The sequence below is a fragment of the Suncus etruscus genome, chromosome 1 (genome assembly GCF_024139225.1).
Source record: "Suncus etruscus isolate mSunEtr1 chromosome 1, mSunEtr1.pri.cur, whole genome shotgun sequence".
NCBI classification, from domain to species: domain Eukaryota; kingdom Metazoa; phylum Chordata; class Mammalia; order Eulipotyphla; family Soricidae; genus Suncus; species Suncus etruscus.
Window position 1 is genome coordinate 10,891,268 of NC_064848.1, and position 21,719 is coordinate 10,912,986.

At 39.1% G+C, this 21,719-nt stretch overlaps 1 protein-coding gene across 1 annotated transcript in view; it reads right to left on the reverse strand.

The window, feature by feature from the left end:
• MYO9A (myosin IXA) overlaps window positions 1-21,719 on the reverse strand; it is a 246,893-nt gene that overhangs the window by 87,760 nt on the left and 137,414 nt on the right. Inside the window, exon 16 of the mRNA XM_049777567.1 lies at window positions 11,344-11,419. Coding sequence (XP_049633524.1) covers window positions 11,344-11,419 — 76 coding nt within the window. The remainder of the gene's footprint in view (window positions 1-11,343; window positions 11,420-21,719) is intronic.

Here is a 21,719-nt window from a genome sequence, read left to right on the forward strand (position 1 = left end):
TTTTCAGTTATAAAAAAAGAACACCTCCCTTTACCAGCGCAACATTCCCCCCCAACAATGCCCTCCATTCTCCTTCCTCGCCCACCCCTTGCCTATATTCGAGACAGGCATTCTATTTCTCACACTCACTACCACTGTCATGATAGTTGTCAGTGTAGTCATTTCTCTAACTAAACTCACCACTCTTTGTGGTAAGCTTCAGACCATGGACTGGTTCTTCCAGCCTTCATTTCTATTGTCTCTTGTATTATTACAATAATGTCTTTTATTATATATTTTTTCTTAAAACCCATAGATGAGTGAGACTATTCTGTATCTATCTCTCTCCCTCTGACTTATTTCACTCAGCATAATGATTTCCCTGTCCATCCACGTGTAGGAAAATGTCATGAAATTCATCTCTCCTGATGGCAGCATAGTATTCCATTGTGTATATAAATACAAGTTTCTTTAGCCATTTATCTGCTGAATCCACCACACTGACTGCAGTTTATATTGGTCTCTGATAAACAAGTTGTTCAGTATCACACTAACCTGTGGAATCTGTCATCTCTGTCATGTTTCTTATTATAACTACTACTCTTTTTTTTTTTTTTTTTTTTGGTTTTTGGTTTTTGGTTTTTGGGTCACACTGGGCAGCTACAGGGGTTACTCGCTCAGAAATTGCCCCTAGTAGGCACAAGGGACCATATGGGATGCTGGGTTTCAAACCACCATCCGGCCTGGATTGGCTGCATGCAAGACAAAAGCCCTACTGCTGTGCAATCTCTCCAGCCCTAAAACTACTCCTCTTGAAACCTAAACCAAGAACCCTCTTCTACCAGCATCTTGATTATATCAATCAATAGTTATTATTTCCAGAATCACGCAACTTCAAAATAAGAAATATTTCATATTTGGCAAGAATTCAGAAAAGCAGAATATATTACCAACCACATACACTGAGTCCTATAAGATGCATTCTCCTTAAGTTAGTCGAGAAGTGAGTTATGGAAGAGGATAGAAGAGTTACAGAACATTCATAATTTTATTATTTAATAAGTTCAATTCACAAAGGAAAAGTAGTCAGAGTGATTACTTTGAAAGGTCTAGGCAAAACTACTGATCCACCATATAGATGCCACTAAGAATATTTATGGAGATGAAGTATAAACATAATTAAAAGTTGAAATTCCAATTACCTCCACTTAGGCACAGTGCTGCAGAGAAGGTACCGGATACCACAGGTGACAGAGGAGGGTGGGAAACCTGAGGGTAGGCTCAACCCCTGCGTGGTCACCGCCGTTACCCCTACCTAGGGTGCAGAGAAGGTACAGGGCTCCACACCACAGATGACAGAGGAGGGCGGGAGAACTGAGGGCCAGGCTCAACCTCGCCACCATTACCCCCACTTTAGTGCAGCAGCACCGCCATTACTCCTCACCTCCTCTTCCTCACTGCCTCTCCGGACCAGAGTCTGTATACCATACAGGTCTAGGCAGACCAGACCTAACACTCATTTCCCTCAAATACTCCACAGCCCACAAAACAGAACAGCAAAACAATAAAGTAGTATGCAATTCCTCTACCATACTTTGATAAACTCAATCAACTAGGAAAAATAAACTCAAAATCAGATATACCTCTTATCGCTTCTAATACAGTAAGTTCAGCAGATCACTTTATTAAACAACCCAAAACTTCAACATTCAAAGCAACCAAATGCAAAGAAATATGGGTAAACTAAGGAAGGCACTAGCAGCCAGGGATATAGAGAGAAATCCTGTAAGTTTCCAAGTCCACCAAAATGCACAAGCCCAGCAGATGAGGACCCAAAAGCAGCAATGAATGTTATAGCAATAGAAATCAAGGAATCACTTAGCCTGCAAAATTGAAATATCCATAGATGAACAATTCAACCAACTCAAAAAACTTTTACAGATGAGAGAATCCATACAAATGTAATTATGTGATCAAATTAAGTGGAAGAGAGGAAACACAAAGTCTCGACTATCCTGTATACCATCATAAAGGAGCAATAATGTAAACAGTGGTTTAGAGTGAACAGCTTTTCACACAATCTCACTACAAAGGCCTATAATAATGTTCTAATGTATTTATCCAGAGCCAGGTGCAGAAATGATTGGAAGCCAAGAACTCCTGCTGCAGTGATTACTAACAATATGTTTTAATGCCTTAAATTTATTAGGTATAAAATAACCCTTCAACTTCTTTGTCCACAGTTGTTCTTGGAAATATAGGGTGGGCACCCTGATTTTGCAACTTGGTGCTCAATCATATTAGATACCATCTACAGTGCTCATTATGACAATGTCTTGATAAAACATTGTAATTTACTCATTTCCTTTTTGATTATGTCTTCTACTAGGACCTAAAGTGTATGATCATTGAGACCACTGAAACAGACAACTGCAAACCAGAGACTTATGCTACAGGTCCCACTCATGGAATACGTTTTTGCAAATTACTATTATCCCATTTCCCTTTTTTCCTACTTCTTTCTTTTTCTTCATCAATTTAGCCTATGTTACATAAAGCCCACACTGTCAGTTTCTATTTCAGAAAGGAACCTCGATGCATAAGATGCGGCAGACGATACTACATAGGGTAGACAGCTCTTCTAGTTTTCACTACCACATCGCTTAGAACTCTAGATGTGAAAATCATGCTTATCCCAAAATGTTCCAGCCACTATCTAACACTGAAACTTTAATTTAGCAAAGTTCACCCTATCACTGATGAAGTGCCTAGAAATTGGAAAACCTTACAACTCCAAGGCACCAGCCCAATTTATTTTTAACTTACATACTTTTTATTCATTTTTCTTCTCTCTTATCTTTTTTCCCTTTCTCTCCTAGAGATGATGAAGTGCCTAGAAATTGGAAAATCTTACAACTCCGAGGCACAAGCCCAATTTATTTTTAACTTACATACTTTTTATTCATTTTTCTTCTCTCTTATCTTTTTTCCCTTTCTCTCCTAATCTATATTTTAGCTATTTATCTATTCTTAATTCAATTTTTTTTTTTTTTTTTGGTTTTTGGGCCACACCCGGCAATGCTCAGGGGTTACTCCTGGCTGTCTGCTCAGAAATAGCTCCTGGCAGGCACAGGGGACCATATGGGACAACGGGATTCGAACCAACCACCTTTGGTCCTGGATCGGCTGTTTGCAAGGCAAACACCACTGTGCTATCTCTCCGGGCCCATATTTCTTAAGCTCTCTGACCATCCTATGAGAGTCAGGCCTCCAACAATTACTTAGAAATAGATCTCTAATGTCTGTCTGTATGTGGGCATGATTTTGTATAATGTACTCCTCCTCTTTGCCTGCCAAACCTATACTGTAGACAATAATGCATATACTGTTTATAGCCCCCTTATATATTATTCCTCCTTCTCCACTTCAGAATTCCTTCTATCCTCTCAACCTCCCAATTCTGATGTTTTCCCTTCCTATTTAACCCTCTTTACAATCAGTTCTTAACTCATTAGGTACTGAGACCGGCCTCCTGCCCCAAATAGCCACCACCCAGCTCCCAAAGCAAAAGGACACCCTCTCAGTCCCACATCTTGTGCCCGGCAAGAAACTGCAACCACCACTCCTGCTGACTCATTCTATGTGACCCTTCTTCTCATGCACACACACTCCAAATGTGGACTTTGCATGCTACTGAATTCAGCTACTGAATTCAGCTCCATAAGGACCCCCAGTTCAAGGACACTACCTAATCCCTTACTGCTGCAAACCATTTCTCAAACTCAACAAGATCATGGTGTGGGATGACAATGTGCCCTGGATCTCACCCCCCACAAGAATATCTCAAAAGACTTAATGGGATACCTAGATTTCCTTTGTATGTTTAATATACCTCTGTAGTAATACCTTTTAGTGTAAATGTAAATGTAAAGGTAGCCTCCTCCATCCTTTTCTTTAATATAATGTTTAAAAAAAATTTTTTTTTATTTTTGGGCCACAACCGGTGAGGCTCAGGGATTACTCCTGGCTATGTGCTCAGAAATCATTCTTGGCTTGGGGAACCATATGGGACACCAGGGATCGAACCAAGGTCTGTCCTGGATCAGCTGTGTGCAAGACAAATGCCCTACTGCTGCACTATCGCTCCAGCCCCAATATTTTTCTATTATATATATTTCTTTTCTTTAACATCACCCTGTTTTAGTTCTGCTTGGTATGAAATCCTAGAAGAAAAAGCCTTGCTTGAGATATAAAAGCGCAGGAAACCAGGGCACAAAGATTGTGTAGCCTGTCATTCTTACCCCCAAATGCACCAGCAATATAATATGGCACTGTTCCTTTTTACAAAAGCACACTAAAAAAGAGAAAATTTTATGTATAGAAACAAGCTCTTATTTATTAGGGATAAGAACCCATACATTTTATAATACAGGAGAACCTCCCACCCTGAACATGTGTCATGTGAATTCCATACGAGAGGACAGCGACTGTCCAACCCCAAACCCAGGATCCCAAATGTTGAACTGACACAGTTCCCTGCAACAACATCACAAACCAAACTCCCCCTGTGGAATTCCTAATACTGCCCACTCTGGCAGCAACTTGTCCCAGGTTAATATGACATCCTGACGAAAAGGAAACAGCAACAACTTGATCTAAGAGAAAGGTGTATATCTATCTCAACACCTAATGGTAAGATGAAATCAGAAGACATGCCATCCTTTGATCTGTGCAAAAACCAGAATCACTAATTACAAAAGACTGATTCTGACAACTGCAACTGGGCAGAACTTTTCCTGGAACCAATAAGAAAGATCCTAGCCTAGGCTTTGGCCTAGAATTTGTACAAAAACCAAGATCTCTAATTCCAGAGGTCTGACTTTGACAACTATGACTGAGCAGAACTTCTTTTTTTTTTTTTTTTTTTGGGCCTCCCTGAGGCCTCCCCTCCCACCTTCGCTTCTACAACTCTGAGCAGAACTTCTGAAACCATAAGGAAATACGCTATCCTACGCTGTCCTAGGATCTGTGCAAAAACCAAGAACACTAATTACAGAAGACAACAACTGTGACAGAGCAGAACTTTTAGAGCCATAAACAAAGACTAGACTCTGTCCTATAACCTGTGCAAATACCAAGATCTCTAGCTACAGAGGACTGATTTTGTCATCCACAACTGAGCAGAACGTTTCCTGGCACCATAAAGACCTTGGGTTTAGATAATGAGTGAGTAGAGAGCCTCTGTAGTTGTTGCCATGACAGTATGTTTCAAGGGTGGAGAAATCCTGTATCTCTTAGACCAAGAGAATTCCCTTTATAATTTCCCCAATATTTACTGTGCCTATGCAAAACAAATGAACAAGCAAATAAACATAAAACCTTGCAACACCAACCCTCCATTCTTTTTATTTTTCTTTCTTGTTATTGTTGTATTGTTGTTTTTTGTTGCTGTTGTGTCTTTTGTCATTGCTTGTCTTTTTTTTTTTGCTTTGTTTTTCTTCTTTTTCCCTTTCTTCTTTTAAATTGATATTTATAGCCTCTAGACATATTCCTCCCAGCTTTCTTTTTTTTTTTTTTCTTTCTTCTTTTTCTCCACAGAACCACGGAACTTGAATCATCTTGTTCTGCCTCATAAATTGAGGGGGAAAAATATATGGCAGCAGGAGCGAACAGTCATATGAACATTGGGTGGAAAGAAAAAATGACCAGACTTAACCAACAAACCCAAAGTCAATTACAACAGAATTAGGATACCCAACCTACAACAAGCTATACACAGAGGGGACTTGTTACACTAGCAGTCGGGGGACAAAGGGAGAGATATGTGATACATGCTGGGAACGGGGTAGAGGGAGGATAACACTGGTGCTGGGAATGGCCCTGTTTCGTTGTCACTATGTACCTTAAATATTACTGTGAAAGATTTGTAATTCACTTTCGTCACAATAAAAAGTATTTTTAAAAAAGTTGGAATTCCATTTCTCACTGATGAATTTCAAGGATTCAAGATGGGGGGAAGTACTACTAATATGCTGATAATAGCAAGATAATTAAAATTTGATTTTGGGGACCGGAGAGATAGCATGGAGGTGAGGCATTTGCATTGCATGCAGAAGTTCAGTGATTCGAATCCTGGAATCCCATATGGTTCCCTGAGCCTGCCAGGAGCCATTTCTGAGCGTAGAGCCAGGAGTAACCCCTGAGCACTGCCGGGTGTGACCCATAAAACAAAAACAAACAAAAAAAATTTGATTTTGTCTGAACTACTACAACCTCCTGATAAAATTAGAATAAAAGAGTTGTTTCTTATGAATGAACAAAGAAATTAATTTTGTGAGGAGCCAGCGAACTCAAAGGCAAGTGAATGCTTTGTATGCATAGATCTCTGGTGTTCTGCTCACTCATTTTGAGATTTTTTTTTTCAATCTTCCAAATTGTATTGCAATAGTAAAATTTAAAATCAATTAATATTTTAATAACTATGTAAATTTATAATACAGCACATAGTTTACAACAGAACTATGTTAGAATTAGATCAATCCAGTAATACAGTGTGTGTGCGTGTGTGCGCATGTGCATGCACGCGTATTTTTGGAGCAGAGGGTTTCTGGGCCATACTCAGTGGTGCTCAGGGATTATGCCTGGTTCTGCACTCAGGAGTTACTCCTGGCAGTACTTGAGAGACCATATGGGATGCTGAGGATCGAAACCAGGTTAGCTGCATGCAAGACATGGAATACCATATTTGCTGTACTTTTTCTCAAGTCCACAAGTGTGTTTTAAAGGGGGGGGGAAGGCTAGTAGAATGATTACATATCATTTAATGGTCAGTTTAAACTAAAACATCTGTATAGCTTGCTATTATTATATGGATTACATGTTATATACACCTACTTATATTTTTCACCAACTTGGCAAGATGGCAAACAACATTTATACTAAGACAAGCCCAACCAAACTGACTACATCTGATTTGTAAGAAATCAAAAGCCCACAGAGAAGAGACCAGGAATCCAAAACTGAAAGCATAATGCAACATATTGACAATTACAGAGTTATAACTATTAGAAACATTTTTGGATAAGGAGCACGGTATTCCTTTCTCTTACAAAAAATTTTTTTAAAGGCACATAAGTTAGTGCTCTCTGATGACCAGGCTAAAAGCAATGCCAAATAGACTAAAAGTAAACAGGCCATCAGGTTAATAAAGCAATTAACATCTAAATATAGTGATAGATTTCATCACTAGTCAAATATCGAAGCAAAGGATAATTTCTCGTAAACCTGTGGGCCCATATCTGGATAGTCAAGTCTATTCCATTGATCTAAGGGTCTGTCTTTACTATGCTCTTTTAATGATGACTGTTTAGTTTAATGACTACTTAGTTTAATGACTACTGCTAAATTTAAAGTTGGGGAAAGTAATTCCTCCAATCTTTTTTGGACAATCTTTTTTTTAGCTATTCATAGACATTTATTTCTCCATAAAAATTTGAAGCATCTGGGGTCAGAGTTATAGGTAAGGCATTTGCCTTGCATGCAGAAGGATAGTGGTTCGAATCCCGGCATCCCATATGGTCCCCCATGCCTGCCAGGTACAATTTCTGAGCAGAGAGCTAGGAGTAACCCCTGAGCACTGCCGGGTGTGACCCAAACAAAAACAAAAACAAAAAAATTTGAAGTATCTGATCCACTTCTTTGAAAAATGTCACAGGAATTTTTATAGGGATTGCATTTAATCCGTATAACGCTTTAGAAATATTGACATTTTTTAAGAAGTACTGACATTTAATTATGTTAATCCTCCCAATACATAATCAGGGTATATGTCTCCATTTCCTTGTATCATCTTTTATTTCTTGAAGCAGTGTTTTTAGTTTTCTTTATATAGCTCTTTCACTTCTTCAGTTAATTAAACTCCAAGGCTTGATTTTCTGAGAAACAACTGTTTGGTTTTTTTTGGTCTTGTTCTTTGGGCCACACCCAGCAGTAACTCAAGGGTTACTCCTTACACTGTGCTCAGAAATTGCTACTGACAGGCTTGGGGAACCATATGGGATGCCAAGGATCAAACCCTGGCCAGTCCCTGGTTGGTTACATTCAAGGCAACCCTACCCTACCCACTGTGCTATTGCTCTGCCCACCCCCACGGCACAATTGTGAATGGGACTGTGTTTTTAATATCTTTCCTTCTCTTTCATAATTCAATATAGAAAATCTATGAATTTTTACATATTAATTTGGTAGTCTGCCACTTTACAAGTCTATTTCTAGAAGCTTTTTTTTAGGATTTTCTACATACATAGGAATGTGTAGTAGCATGTCATCTGCGAACAATATGAGCTTCACTTCTTCCTTTCTATGTGAATGCTCTTCACTGCTGGTGGGAATACAGACTGGTCCAGCATTTTTTTGGAGACAACATGAACATTCCTCAAAAAGCTAGAAATTGAGCTTCCAAATGATCTAGCAATACAACTCCTAGAAATATACCCCCAGGAATACAAAAATACAATTCAAAAATGCACTACACTCCTATGTTCAGAGCAGTACTATTTACAATAGACAGAATCTGGAAACAAACCCAAGTGCCTGACAACAGATGAGTGGCTAAAGAAACTGTGGTAATCTACATAATGGAATACTATGCAGCCATTGGGGAAAAAACTGAAGTCATGAAATTTGGTTCCACATGGATGGACATGACTATTATGCAGAGTGAAATAAGCCAGAGAGAAATGGGATAGAAATAAAATGATCTCGGGGCCGGGTAGGTGGCGCTGGAGGTAAGGTGTCTGCCTTACAAGCGCTAGCCAAGGAAGGACCGCGGTTCGATCCCCCGGCGTCCCATATGGTCCCCCCAAGCCAGGGGCGATTTCTGAGCACATAGCCAGGAGTAACCCCTGAGCGTCAAACGGGTGTGGCCCAAAAACCAAAAAAAAAAAAAAAAAAAAAAAAAAAAAAGAAATAAAATGATCTCATCATTTGTGAGATATAAGAAAAACAAGAGATAGTATGATAATAATTCCCAGAGACAATAGAAACAAAGGTCAGGAGGTTCAGCCCAGGGTGGAAAGCTTGCCACAACGAGCACTGAGCATAGCTAGAATAGAGAAGAGTCTACTAGGACAATGATAGTTGAACTGATCACTATGGACAAGAACTCAGTACTGACAGTGAAGAAATTAACAAGCAAGGCACCCCTTTATTAACAATAGTGTAAACCACAGTGCCAAAAGGGGGGGAGGGAAATGTGAGAAGTAATTTGCCTGTTGTAGAGCAAGAAAGAGGTGGGAAGTGGGAGGGAAATGGAAGACATCGATAAAGGGAAGGGTGTACTGGTGAAGGATGATGTACATTGTAAGACTGAAACACAACAATGAACAATTTTGCAGCCATGGCACTTAATAAAGCATATAAAAATATAATTTTTTTTGGTTTTTTGGTCACACCCAGTGGTGCTCAGGGATTGCTCCTGGCTCTGCATTCAGAAATCGCTCCTGGCAGGCTTGGGGGACCCATAGGGGATGCTAGGATTCCAACAACCATTCATACTGTGTTGGCTGCATGTAAGGCAAATGCCCTACCACTGTGCTATCTCTCTGGCCCTAAAATTTTTTAAGAAATAATAATATATAATTTTTTAAAAAGCAAAGGATATATGCTATTAATGTTATTAATATTTGATATCAATTACTTTAAGTAGTTCAGTTTCCTGGTACTTAAGATGAATAAAGTTGAAGTTATATACTTGAGCTAGAATAGCTATTGTATGTGAAACTAGAAAAACTACGAGTGTTCTTTTAACAAGCATTGAAGCATTTTTATATTTATATATACACACATACACACACATATATACATATCACTGAGCATAATGAAAATGTACATTAGACATAATAACTCAAAAAAAATCAATGAAGCAATATTTTAATTTTAATGGCATCCTTATATATCAAGGCAAAAGTAAGCTCAATTCTAGTGTTTACAATGTATATACATAATACTCCAGTTCATGTTAAGTACAACTGCTTTGTTTTGTTTTTGTTTTGGAAGGACCACACCTGGTGTGTTCAGGGCTGTGCTCAGGGATTATTCCTGAAGCACCTACAGAGACCATACTTAGTGAAGAAGATTGAACTATGGTCAGATGAAGTCAAATACTTTAACCCCTATACTATCTCTCTTGCCACTTAAACACAATATTTATTTTAAAAAAATATGTGAGTGGGTGGGAGGGAAAATGGGGAGGTGGAAATGTACATTTGTGAAGGAGGTTAAATATTGTATGACTGAAACTCAATCATGAACAACTTTGTCATTGTGTATCTCACAGTGATTCAATTTAAGAATTTATTTAGAAGTCGGAGCCATAGCACAGCAGTAGGGCAATTGCCTTGCACGGGGCCAATCTAGGACGAACCTTGGTTCGATCACTGAGCATATGGTCCCACGAACCAGGAGCTATTTCTGCGCACATAGCCAGGAGTAATCCCTGAGCATCACAGGGTGTGGCCCAAAAAGAAAAAGAATTTATTTATTTAAAAAAAGATTATGTGTGAAGGACAAAAGAGAATTCAGAACATTATATTTGCTATTTCCAAATTTTACTCACGTTTTCTCCACTGAAAATAATAAAAAGGAAACTATGGTTATCAGACTAATCAATCAGTATTATATTGTACAGCTTGATGTAACTCAAACTATATAATTACTGTTTAACCAATAAAATTTTACCACAGAGAAGGATGGAGCAGTGGTGCAAACGGTATGGCGTTTGCCTTGCACAAGCTAACCTAGGACAGACCATGGTTTGATCCCCTGGCATCCCATATGGTTCCCCAAACCAGGAGCAATTTTAAATGCATAGCCAGGAGGAACCCCTGAGTGTCACCAGGTGTGGCCCAAAAACCAAAATAAATAAAAAATTTAAAAAAAATTAGCACAGAAAGCAGACAATTCTTGGATTTTCTTAAGCAAAAAAAAAAAAAAAAAAAATCGGGGGTGTGGGGGTTGGGGCCACAGCCAGCAGCACTCTGGGGTTAATCCTGGCTCTGTGCTCAGAAATTGCTCCTGGCAGGCTTGGAGGACCATCTGGAATGCTGGGATTAAACCCGGTTCCATTCCGGTTGGCCGCATGCAGGCTTGGAGGACCATCTGGAATGCTGGGATTGAACCCGGTTTCATTCCGGTTGGCCACATGCTAGGCAAATGCCCTATTCTGTACTATCACTCCAGCCCCAAAAAAAGACTTTAAAGCAAACTAGTTCTGATTTTTCTCATGCTTTCAAAGCCAAAATGTCTTGAGAGAATTTTAGTTCTTTCTTGCATGCTTCCTTAAATATACAAACTAAATATACTTACTGTTGGTTTTTTTCATTTAGAGTATTCATGCCCTGCAGATCAGAGAGTGGTGTTCTGGGATTTCTCCGTGTTATACCTAGCACATAAACAGCAGAACATTTCAAATCAATGCTAACAGAAACTAAAAATAAAATAATTTCCTAAGGACAAATGAACTTAACGTATTTGAAGAGTAAATATTCACCAAACATATTAACAATGTGACTGTCATTTACAAATCTAACTTAGCCAAAAATAAACTCAATAAGGATATGTATTAAGCTCTTTTATTTATCCTCATTTAAACATTAACATCAAAAACTAGAATTCAGAAATTTTAGAAGTTAATTTTTTAATATTTTGTATTAAAAAACTTGTACTTTGATCCCTTGGTATCATTTTTCAGCATGCACGTGGAAAAATATAATGAATGCTTGAAACTGAACACCAAAACTGGCAAATGATGCCATCTTGCTTCCTGATCCGATTTCAACAGCTATCAACACCAAGATGACCCACATGCTGCAATCAGCATTTTATGCTTAAAAATGGTTATTATAAAGCACAGGACTTGAAGTATAGAATATAAATTAACAAAAATCTCAGTAGTAAAATGGAAACTGTAAAAAGAAACAAATACAACTCAACTATACAGAAGATGAAATCTTGCAACATGTAAGAATGCCGAGTGGATCGTGCTTTGTAAAGTAATTCCGGTGGAGAAAGACTAGTACTGCATGATTTCAGTATATGCAGTTTAGAAAAATCATGGCAGCAAGTAAATTGGAGTTGTAATACAGTGATAGAGAGCTTGCCTGCCATGCATGAACATGACCCAGATTTGATCACCAGCACCATGTATGGTCCCCAAATGGTCCCCAAGAGTGATCCCTAAGCACAGAGGCAGGAGTAATAAAAAAGAGTTTACTAAACCACTGTATTAATTAATCTTCCATTGTATTAATAATACATAATTACAATGTATCATATTAATGATACAGTGCTTGTTACTGAACTTTTTCTGGTTTTAAACTCACTTTCTTCTCTTTTTATTTATTTTTTATTTTTTTATTTTTTTGGTTTTTGGGTCACACCCGGCGGTGCTCAGGGGTCACTCCTGGCTGTCTGCTCAGAAATAGCTCCTGGCAGGCACGGGGGACCATATGGGACACCGGGATTCGAACCAACCACCTTTGGTCCTGGATCGGCTGCTTGCAAGGCAAACGCCGCCGCTGTGCTATCTCTCCGGGCCCTCTTCTCTTTTTATTTTTTTCTTTCTACTTTGTTTTCAATAACTTTGCTTTCACTTATCTGGAAACAAATGTATTATGATCAACTATGTCAATTATGTCTTTAAATAAAGTTTTAAAAATATCCATCTTTTGCTACTTTAAGAAAGAGCTGAATAATGAATTGTCATGACATAAAAGAACCAAGAAAGCTAAATGACAACTTCCCAGCAAGAATGGTACACATAAAAAAGATCAAAAATAATAAGTACTGAAAGGAGTATGATGAAAATAAATGAACTCTTATTCACTGCTGTACTGCTGCATAATGCAATCTCTCTGGAAAAAAAATGTTTTGAATACTCCTACTCTATAACAAATTATAAATAAAACTTGCATATGAACCTAAAAAAAAAAAAAAGAGTAATAAGCATTGAGCACTGTCAGGTACAACCCCCACAACTACCAAAATAAGCCACAGCTAAAGAAAAGTGGTGAAGGGGGGTGTTCTTTATATGACTGAAACTCAACTACAATCATGTTTGTAATCAAATTATATAAATATATTTTTTTTTAAAAAAAGACATCATAATGAGCACTATAAAAAAAAAAGAAAGGGGCCAACATGGGGTCTGGGGAGACCCCAGGTGGAAGGCCTTCTCCCTAACTTGGGTGCGCTGGGAGCCTTGATAGGCCCCTAGCCGTCCCCTCTTCTGCCCCCAGCCTCCAGGCCTTCCTGGGGTGGCAGCCCAGGTGGCCAGACAAGGTGGGTGTCGGGGGTCCCTCCTGGATGGGGTCCCAAGCTTTCCCCGCCCTACCCCTGCACTAGGGTGGGAAGGGCACAGGGTGGAGGGCAGGCAGATCCTGGCTTCCGGCTCTCTATCGATCCTTTCTTGATCTGGAGGCTAGCTCTAGCCAGCATGGGGTTTGGGGAGACTCCATGTGGAAAGCCTTCTCCCTAACTTGGGTGCGCTGGGAGCCTTAATAGGCCCCCAGCCGTCCCCTCTTCTGCCCCCAGCCTCCAGGCCTTCCCTGGGTTCCAGCCCAGGCGGCCAGAAATGGTGGGTTCCTAACTTGGGGGTGTGCTGAGATTTGCTCGGTTGCACTGTTTGTCACTGTCCAATTTCTGACCAGTCTACAAGTGGAATACCACCGCGGGGGCACTGCATGTATTAAGAGTATTCCCTATCCTTATGTTATGTTTTGCGTATCTAGAATGTCCATTTTGTATTCTGTCTTTTCCCACACCCCTACAAAGCTCAATTTTACTCCTTAACTCTCTCACCTCCCCCCCCAACATCACTAACCCACATTACTCTTTTTAACTTCAGTACTGCACAATCCTAATCACAGCCCAAAGCCCTGCATTGTGTGAAACAACCCCCAACTATTTCAAAAGACATAAAATGGACACATATTTCTTTTGAATATTTTATGTGTTTTTTTCTCTGACAGCTATAAGTCTTACTAAATATTCTCTTATACAGTGACGATTCTAACCACTTTTTATCTTCTCTTTGTGAGTTGTTCAATAAGGAATTTTGGTGAAAGAGTCCCCCCCATTTCAATGCTTTTGATTGATCCATGTCATGGGGATTGTTGGACTTGTTCTTATGGCCCCCCATATGCGCCAATAATGCCAACGTGGCATTGTTCCTTTTATGCATAGGCACATTAAAATGGGAAAATACTATACATACCAAATAAGATCTTATCTAATAGAGATTGAAACACACAAATCTTGTAGTGCAAAGGGGATCTTACACCCTGAAACACTGGCATAAACGCTTGGCACAGGCCTCAAAAGAATGGCATTTTCCATTCACCCCCTGAAACCAGGGGGTGCCATCCAATGAAACCATCCAAGTTTGGTCTATAACATCACCTGGAAGCAATCCTCTACCCACGGAAGACCCTACACTGCTCAGACATCGACATGCTCAAAAGAGACTTCCCTTAACCACTGAGATCTTAACAACAACGACTTGCCTTACAGGACAGGGCTCTCTGCATTGCCCTGTAATTGTGAGGTAAAACTAGAGGACGCTTCACATCCTGACTTCAATGTAGGATATGCAGATTCCAGGATCTTTAATACAGAAACATGATACCAACAACAGAGACTATGTGAAAAATAAAAGTGTGTTGGCACTACAGACAATGTCTTGGATTGGACGATCTAGCTTGCCTGGGAGCATAGAGTTGGTCTTATGCCAGGAAAACTTCAGGGGTTGGGTCTCTTTGTATTTAGGCCAAGGTTATTCCTTTCCATGCCCCTCATATTTTGGTGGGCCTATGCAAACAACAATTGCACTCTAACCCCATTTTTACTGTGCTCCTTTGACTCTAATACTTAAAAAAAAAAACCCACTTAGACTTTTGAGGTTAACTTTAATATGCATGTACATGAAAATGTAAAAAAAATACTATGCCTCTAATGTCTAAGGAGTTACATAAGTTTTATGGCTCTAGATTGCCTTGTCTGTTGCTAAGAAATATTATAATGCATTGCAATCTGGGGACTTGAGGGACAAAGTAATTGTATATGGATTCTGTTTTATTTATCTTAATGTTCTTTGGCTGAAAGTTCAAAGTTAAGATATCAGCAAGGGGACTTCTGAGAATTATGGGTGATTTCCTTCCACTGTAACTTTACCTTGTCCTCTTTCTTTGCATCTTTGTTCTCATAATTAAAAATTAAAAATTAAATAAAAGACATCAACTTCAATATCTACACCAAAGTAAGGACGTCAAAAAAAAAAAAAACAATCGATCAATCAATAAATATATGTGGAAAAATGAAAAAAAAAAGACATGCCTTTAGATTCTGACAATAAAATAGAAGTTACAACAGAAAAAGGAGAGTGTTAAGTGGAACAGGTAGGCAGAAAAAAAAAATGTATGAGGTGGGTGATTTTTGGGACACTTGTAGTCAAGTATACAAAGCTAATGGAAAAACTTCATTGATTTAAGAAGTGACTTCCTTAAAGAATTGTAGTAAACTTTTTTTTTTTTTTTGGTTTTTGGGTCACACTCGGCAGTGCTCAGGAATTAGTTCTGGCTCTATGCTCAGAAATCACTCCTGGCATGCAAGGCAAACACGCCTTTCCTCCATGCTATCTCTCCAGCCCCAAACAAACACCCGGCTGTACTCAGGGGTTATATCTGGCTCTACGTTCAGAAATCGCTGCTGGCAAGTTCAGGGAAACATATGGGATGCCAGGAATAACCACCGTCCTTCTGCATGCAAGGCAAACAAACGCCCTACCTCCATGCTATCTCCAACTACAGTAAATTCTATAAGTAGTGGCCTAAAGATAGAAAAATATCTAAAAGTTAAAAAATTGATTTTCCCATATTTTCTTTTCAATCTCATTTTGCCCATGTTTTTGATTAGTCTCTTAAATATCTTAAGAAATGTTATTCTTAATTGTATAATCTGCTCTTTAACCATTTAAATTTGTTATTAAATTTATTGATATATTCAAAATTTTTCTACCTTATTATTTTATGCTTTTTTCTACCCCAATCATTAAATTTTCATTTATCTTTTTTTTTTTTTTTTTTTTTTTTTTTTGTTTTTGGGCCAAACCCCGGTAAACGCTCAGGGGTTTACTCCTGGCCTATCGCGCTCAGAAGTTGCTCCTGGCTTGGGGGGACCATATGGGACGCTGGGGGATCGAACCGCGGTCCGTCTCCTAGGCTAGCGCAGGTAAGGCAGGCACCTTACCTCCAGCGCCACCGCCCGGCCCCTTCATTTATCTTTTATCCTTGAAAGTTTTACAGACTTTCTATTACCCTTGAATTACAGACATATGAATCCTAAACTAAATTAGTTCTTTCCTAAAGAGCAAACAGTTTAGGCTGCCATGTTTGCCAACGGCCAACTCCACAGAGTCATGCTATTCTAGAAGGAGATGTAAATGAAGCTATGAATAATCATGGGTATACTTGTCTTGCAGCTGAAAATGAGGGCACTCTAGAGGAGGCTCAGGCTGAGTCCCCAGCCTGTGGAAGCCTTGCCAGCTGCATTCACCCCACAATTGCTGCTTCATTCAGGTGGCCCAACTTCAACCTTTCACCCACTAATCTCTACAGAGATTCCTAACAGAAAACTCCAGGTATACTGGAATTTGGGCTGAGATCAGCAGGTCTTTGACAGAGTGAATGAGGGCACTCCTCCCTCCTCACCCACCCCTCACTCACTTCATACTTCTGGAAGGCCTAGCATTTGTAACCATACCCTACAGCTGCCACTAAACAGCCACAGAGCTTGGAATTTCTGCATCACATTTCCATGTGCAGAAGTACAACACCTCCAAACTTTCAATACTGTCACCCAGTAGGAGCAACGCCAAATTAGAGGTCAAAGGCATAAAAGCCAACCTAATGTTAAGAAGTAAGTAACAGGGGCCGTTGTGAGGTGGCACTAGAGGTTAGGTGTCTGCCTAGCAAGCGCTAGCCAAGGAAGGACCGCGGTTCGATCCCCAGTGTCCCATATGATCCCCCACAGCCAGGGGCAATTTCTGAGTGCTTAGCCAGGAATAACCCCTGAGCATCAAACAGGTGTGGCCGAAAAACAAAACAAAACAAAACAAAACAAAAAAAAAAGAAGTAACAGAAAAATCAATTAGTGACAAATAGCTTAGTAAAACTACCAATGATGGCTTAATGACAAAATATAATACCTTTCACAAATTTTCTTTTGCTGTACTTTTAAAAAATAATTTTATTACCACTTACTTCTAACAAGCAACATAAAGCTAATTATTTCACACCTGTAAGGCTTGTAAATAGTGGAAATTTGGTGACTGTGGTGGAGGGAATTTTACACTGGTGGTGGAATCAGTGTTGGAACATAAAATAGTAGAAACAAGTATGTTAAGAACAACTATGTAAACCATAGTGTTTAAATAAAGTAACTAAAAAAGAGTACAAACACTTTAGAGGCTTTGACTAAACTGCAGTTTCTCTTTTTTATCACAGACACCGTTACCAGCATTTTTATTTTCACCTTGCATTCTCTTCCTACTAACCAAGCAAATCAGACATTACTACTAAGTTTTCAAAGTAATTTTTTAAATTTTACACATTTATTTGATTTAGGGGTGACCAAATCTGGATTACTGCTGGTCAGATGCTCAGAGATCAATGCTAGCAGTGTTTCCCGATGATCTAGGACAGGGGTCTCAAACTCAATTTACCTGGGGGCCGCAGGAGGCAAAATCGGGGTGCTCCTTGAGTGCAAAGTCAGTAGTAAGCCTTGAACATTGGGGGGTGTGACCCAAACAACTAAAACAAAACAAAACAAAACAAAACAAAACAAAGATTCCTCTAGGGCAGAGCCACTAAATGTTGTACAGAGGGCCGCAAAACGGCCCGTGGGCTGCGAGTTTGAGACCCCTGGTCTAGACACTTTAGCTGATTCTATTGATTGCTTAATTTTTATTTATTATTTTTGGCTTTAGAGCCACACCCGGTGATGTTCAGGGGTTACTCCTGGCTATGCACTCAGAAATCACTCCTGCATATAGGATGCAGGGGATCGAACCAAGGTCCATCCTGAGTCAGCCACATGCAAGGCAAACGGCCTACTGCTGTGGAATCGCTGTGCTCAGAAATTGCTCCTGGCTTGGGGGACCATATGGGATGCCGGGGATCAAACGGAGGTCCATTCTAGGCTAGTGTGGGCAAGGCAGATGCCTTACTGCTTGCACCACCGCTCCGGCCCCAAGATTGCTTGATTTTTATACTTTTAGAACAATTTTTTTTGGGGGGGGCCACACTTGGCAGTGCTCAGGGGTTACTCCTGGCAGGCACGGGGGACCATATGGGACACCGGGATTCAAACCAACCACCTTTGGTCCTGGATCGGCTGCTTGCAAGGCAAACGCCCACTGTGCTATCTCTCCGGGCCCAGAACAATATTATTATTATTATTATTTCAGTTTTGAAACCACATAGTATAAATTCCCTAGCTTTTTTTATTATTTTGGTCATTTTATACCCCTATATAAATTTTTCTTAGCACTAGTCAATTTCTAACAAAAATTTTGATGTGGTAATCATCTCAAAAATAGAAAACATTAACTCATTTAAATAGGCACTTTTTGCTTGTATTTATATACAAATATAGCATTTATTTTGTTAAATTTCTTCCTATTATTTTCATATTTCATATTGTTGTATTATTATCCATAGTGCTGCAGAATATTGCTATTTAAACTAACTATAGAGGTTGATGTGGGTATGGCATTTGTCTTCTATGCAGCTGACCTGAGTTCAATCCCCAGCATCCCATAGTCCCCTAGGTCCCATCAAGAATGATAGAAGTATTGATCCACAGTAAGTCACCAAATGTGGCCAAGAAAAATAATATATATATAGAATATATATCAAACATAATGATAACAATGGATTTATGCAGAAACAGGAATTTAAGAGCTACCTTAACTAGTTGGTTCTACAGTGTCCCAGCATGTACTCTATCTTGAAGAATGTTGCATGTATTGTGTATTCACTGTGAAAAGCCAAACCAGCATTCTTCCATTTCTAACCAGCTCTCTTCCATTTCTTTCTTCAAAGCCAGTATATCCTTACTGAGTTTTAGCCTCATGGATATAACAAGAAGTGAAAGACTTCGTTAAAGACTCCAACTACTATTGTGTTGCTTGATACTTTTTTTTTCCCAAATCTTTTAGCAGTTGATTTAAGTATGCTGATAGCCCTCATTGGGTGCATATATGGCTAGGAGTGTAATCTCTTCCTAATTTACAGATCCCTTATTAAGAAATGACCCTTTCTATCTCATAACCTTTTGAGCTGAAGTCTATGTCATGTGATATGAGTATGGCCACTTGGCCCTTTTAATGGAGTTGTTTGCTTGAAGGATTCTTTTCCAACCTTTGAGTCGGTGTTTCTTCTATTTTCTCTGACTTGTTTCTTACAGGTAACAGAATGTTTTTACTTGGTTCTTTTTGTTTGTTTGTTTGTTTGTTTTGGCTTTTTGGGTCACACCCAAATGCTCTACCTCCATGCCATCTCTCCGGCCCCGATTCTTATATTTTTCTGTTCAATCATCCTATAGTTCTACTGTAATCTGTTTATTTTGAGGATGTTTTTTTACATCTTATGTTTTTGTTTGGAGATTTTCTGTACTTCATCTTCAAACTCAATGATTCTGTCCTCAGTAGCTATTAGTCACTAGTCAGGTCTTCCAATGAATTTTTCATTCATTTGCTTCCAGTTCTGGCATTTCTGTTTTGTATTTTTCTCATTTTGCTCTCCTATCCTCCTGTGTTTTATTTGCAGTACATTCCATTGTTTCTTTGAGCTTGTTGAACATCCTAAGCATTTCCCACTCTGAATGCCATTTCAGAGAGGTTATGTAAGTGACTGATATTGATTAGGTCTGCAGGATTGCAATCTTCACCCACGAGATATGGTGGGGTTTTGCACTGCTTTAACCATGGTTCCCTTTGTAGTCTCAAGGTACTTCCTTCCTCTGTATCAGTCTTCTTCCCCAGTGCAAGGGAGATCTCAAGGGAGTTTAAGTGGGTGAGAGATTATATTGTGGCTTTCTAAGCTTTGGCCTACTTGGAAGGGTGCTGCCTCTGACCTTTATGGATGAGCAGGCCACAGGCTCCTCTGTTATTGAGACTGCTCTTGCAGACCACCCCACAGCCTGTGCCCAAGCTCACCTCAGATATGTGTCTGCCACAAGTTTCTTTGTTGTTGACTCACGGGTCTGCCACATGTCCTGTGCCCCAGGCTCACCTCAAATGTTGGATTTTTGGGTATAATTTTAGCCTCCTGTGAGATTCCATTTGTTAATTGTATCATCATTCCCTTGTATACAACGTGTCATATTTTCTTCTGGCTGCTTTCGAAATTTTCTCTTTATTTGTCGGAGTTAGCAGTCTGCAGATTGTGCTCCTAGTTGTGATTTATATTTATTCTGCAGAGGTCTTGGATCTGTAGCTTACTGCATTTTACCAAGCATACAAAGTTTTCAGCCACTACTTCTAAAAATATTTTTGTCTTTTACTCTCTCTCAAAGGTATTCTAGCTAAGGCATGAGGAAAAAGAATTTTTTAAATTAGGGCAGCTGATTCCTCCCAAACAATTTCTTCTTTCAAAAGGAGAAAAAAATGAGCCAAAGAGATAATAGGGGTTAAGATGCTTGTCTTATGTATGGTCAACATTAGATTATATAAGAAGGACTGCATTTTGTTCACATCTATCTAGGATAACTCAATTCTTCAAAATGTAAATACAGTCTTTGGATAAGGTCAAGATGGTGTTAATAGGATCCTATCAAAAAATAATTGGACTCTTCCTATATGACCCCAAATAAAAATTTCTTCTTTACTGAAGATAGCTAGCAGCTTTCTTGTCAAACGATAAAATCCTAAAGTTCTTGTTTTAAAATTAAGAATATAAAGATTCACCCAGAATTATCCTCAGGGTATCCCTGAAAACTCTGAGATAATTTAAGTTCTTTCCTTTAGCCAAAGTGCAGAAATGACTTAAAATATGACAAGCAGTATTATTCAGCTTCCCACCATAAGAGGTATGCAAAGGTACAAGACTCATTCACAAAGTATAAATTGGCAAATCGCATCTCACTTTGTTTTGCAACAGGTATCTCCTACTTGGTTTCCACTACTTTTCTGCTGAGTCTCCTAATTCTTCCCTGCATACTCCTAGCAGTCAAGTTTAATAAGCAGAAATTAGTTCAACTTTGTGTTTTAGAAATTTGCAAAACATCGTCAATTCTAGAGTTGCCCTATATTCCAAACTGGTCTTCTAGTTTTCAACTTATTTTAGCTAGTATGATTGTGATTTAAAAAAAAGAAAGAAAAGAAAAGAAAAGAAAAGAAAAGAAAAGAAAAGAAAAGAAAAGAAAGAGGGAGGGAGGGAGGGTGAGGGAGGGAGGAAGGGAGGGAGGGAGGGAGGGAGGGAGGGAAGGAGGGAGAAAGAGAGAAGAAAGAAAGAAAGAAAGAAAGAAAGAAAAGAAGAAAGAAGAAAGAAAGAAAGAAGAAAGAAAGAAGACAGACAGACGACAGACGACAGACGACAGACAGACAGACAGACAGACAGAAGAAAGAGAGAAAGAAAGAAGAAAGAAAAAAGAAAGAAAGACAAGAAAGACAAAGAAGAAAAGAA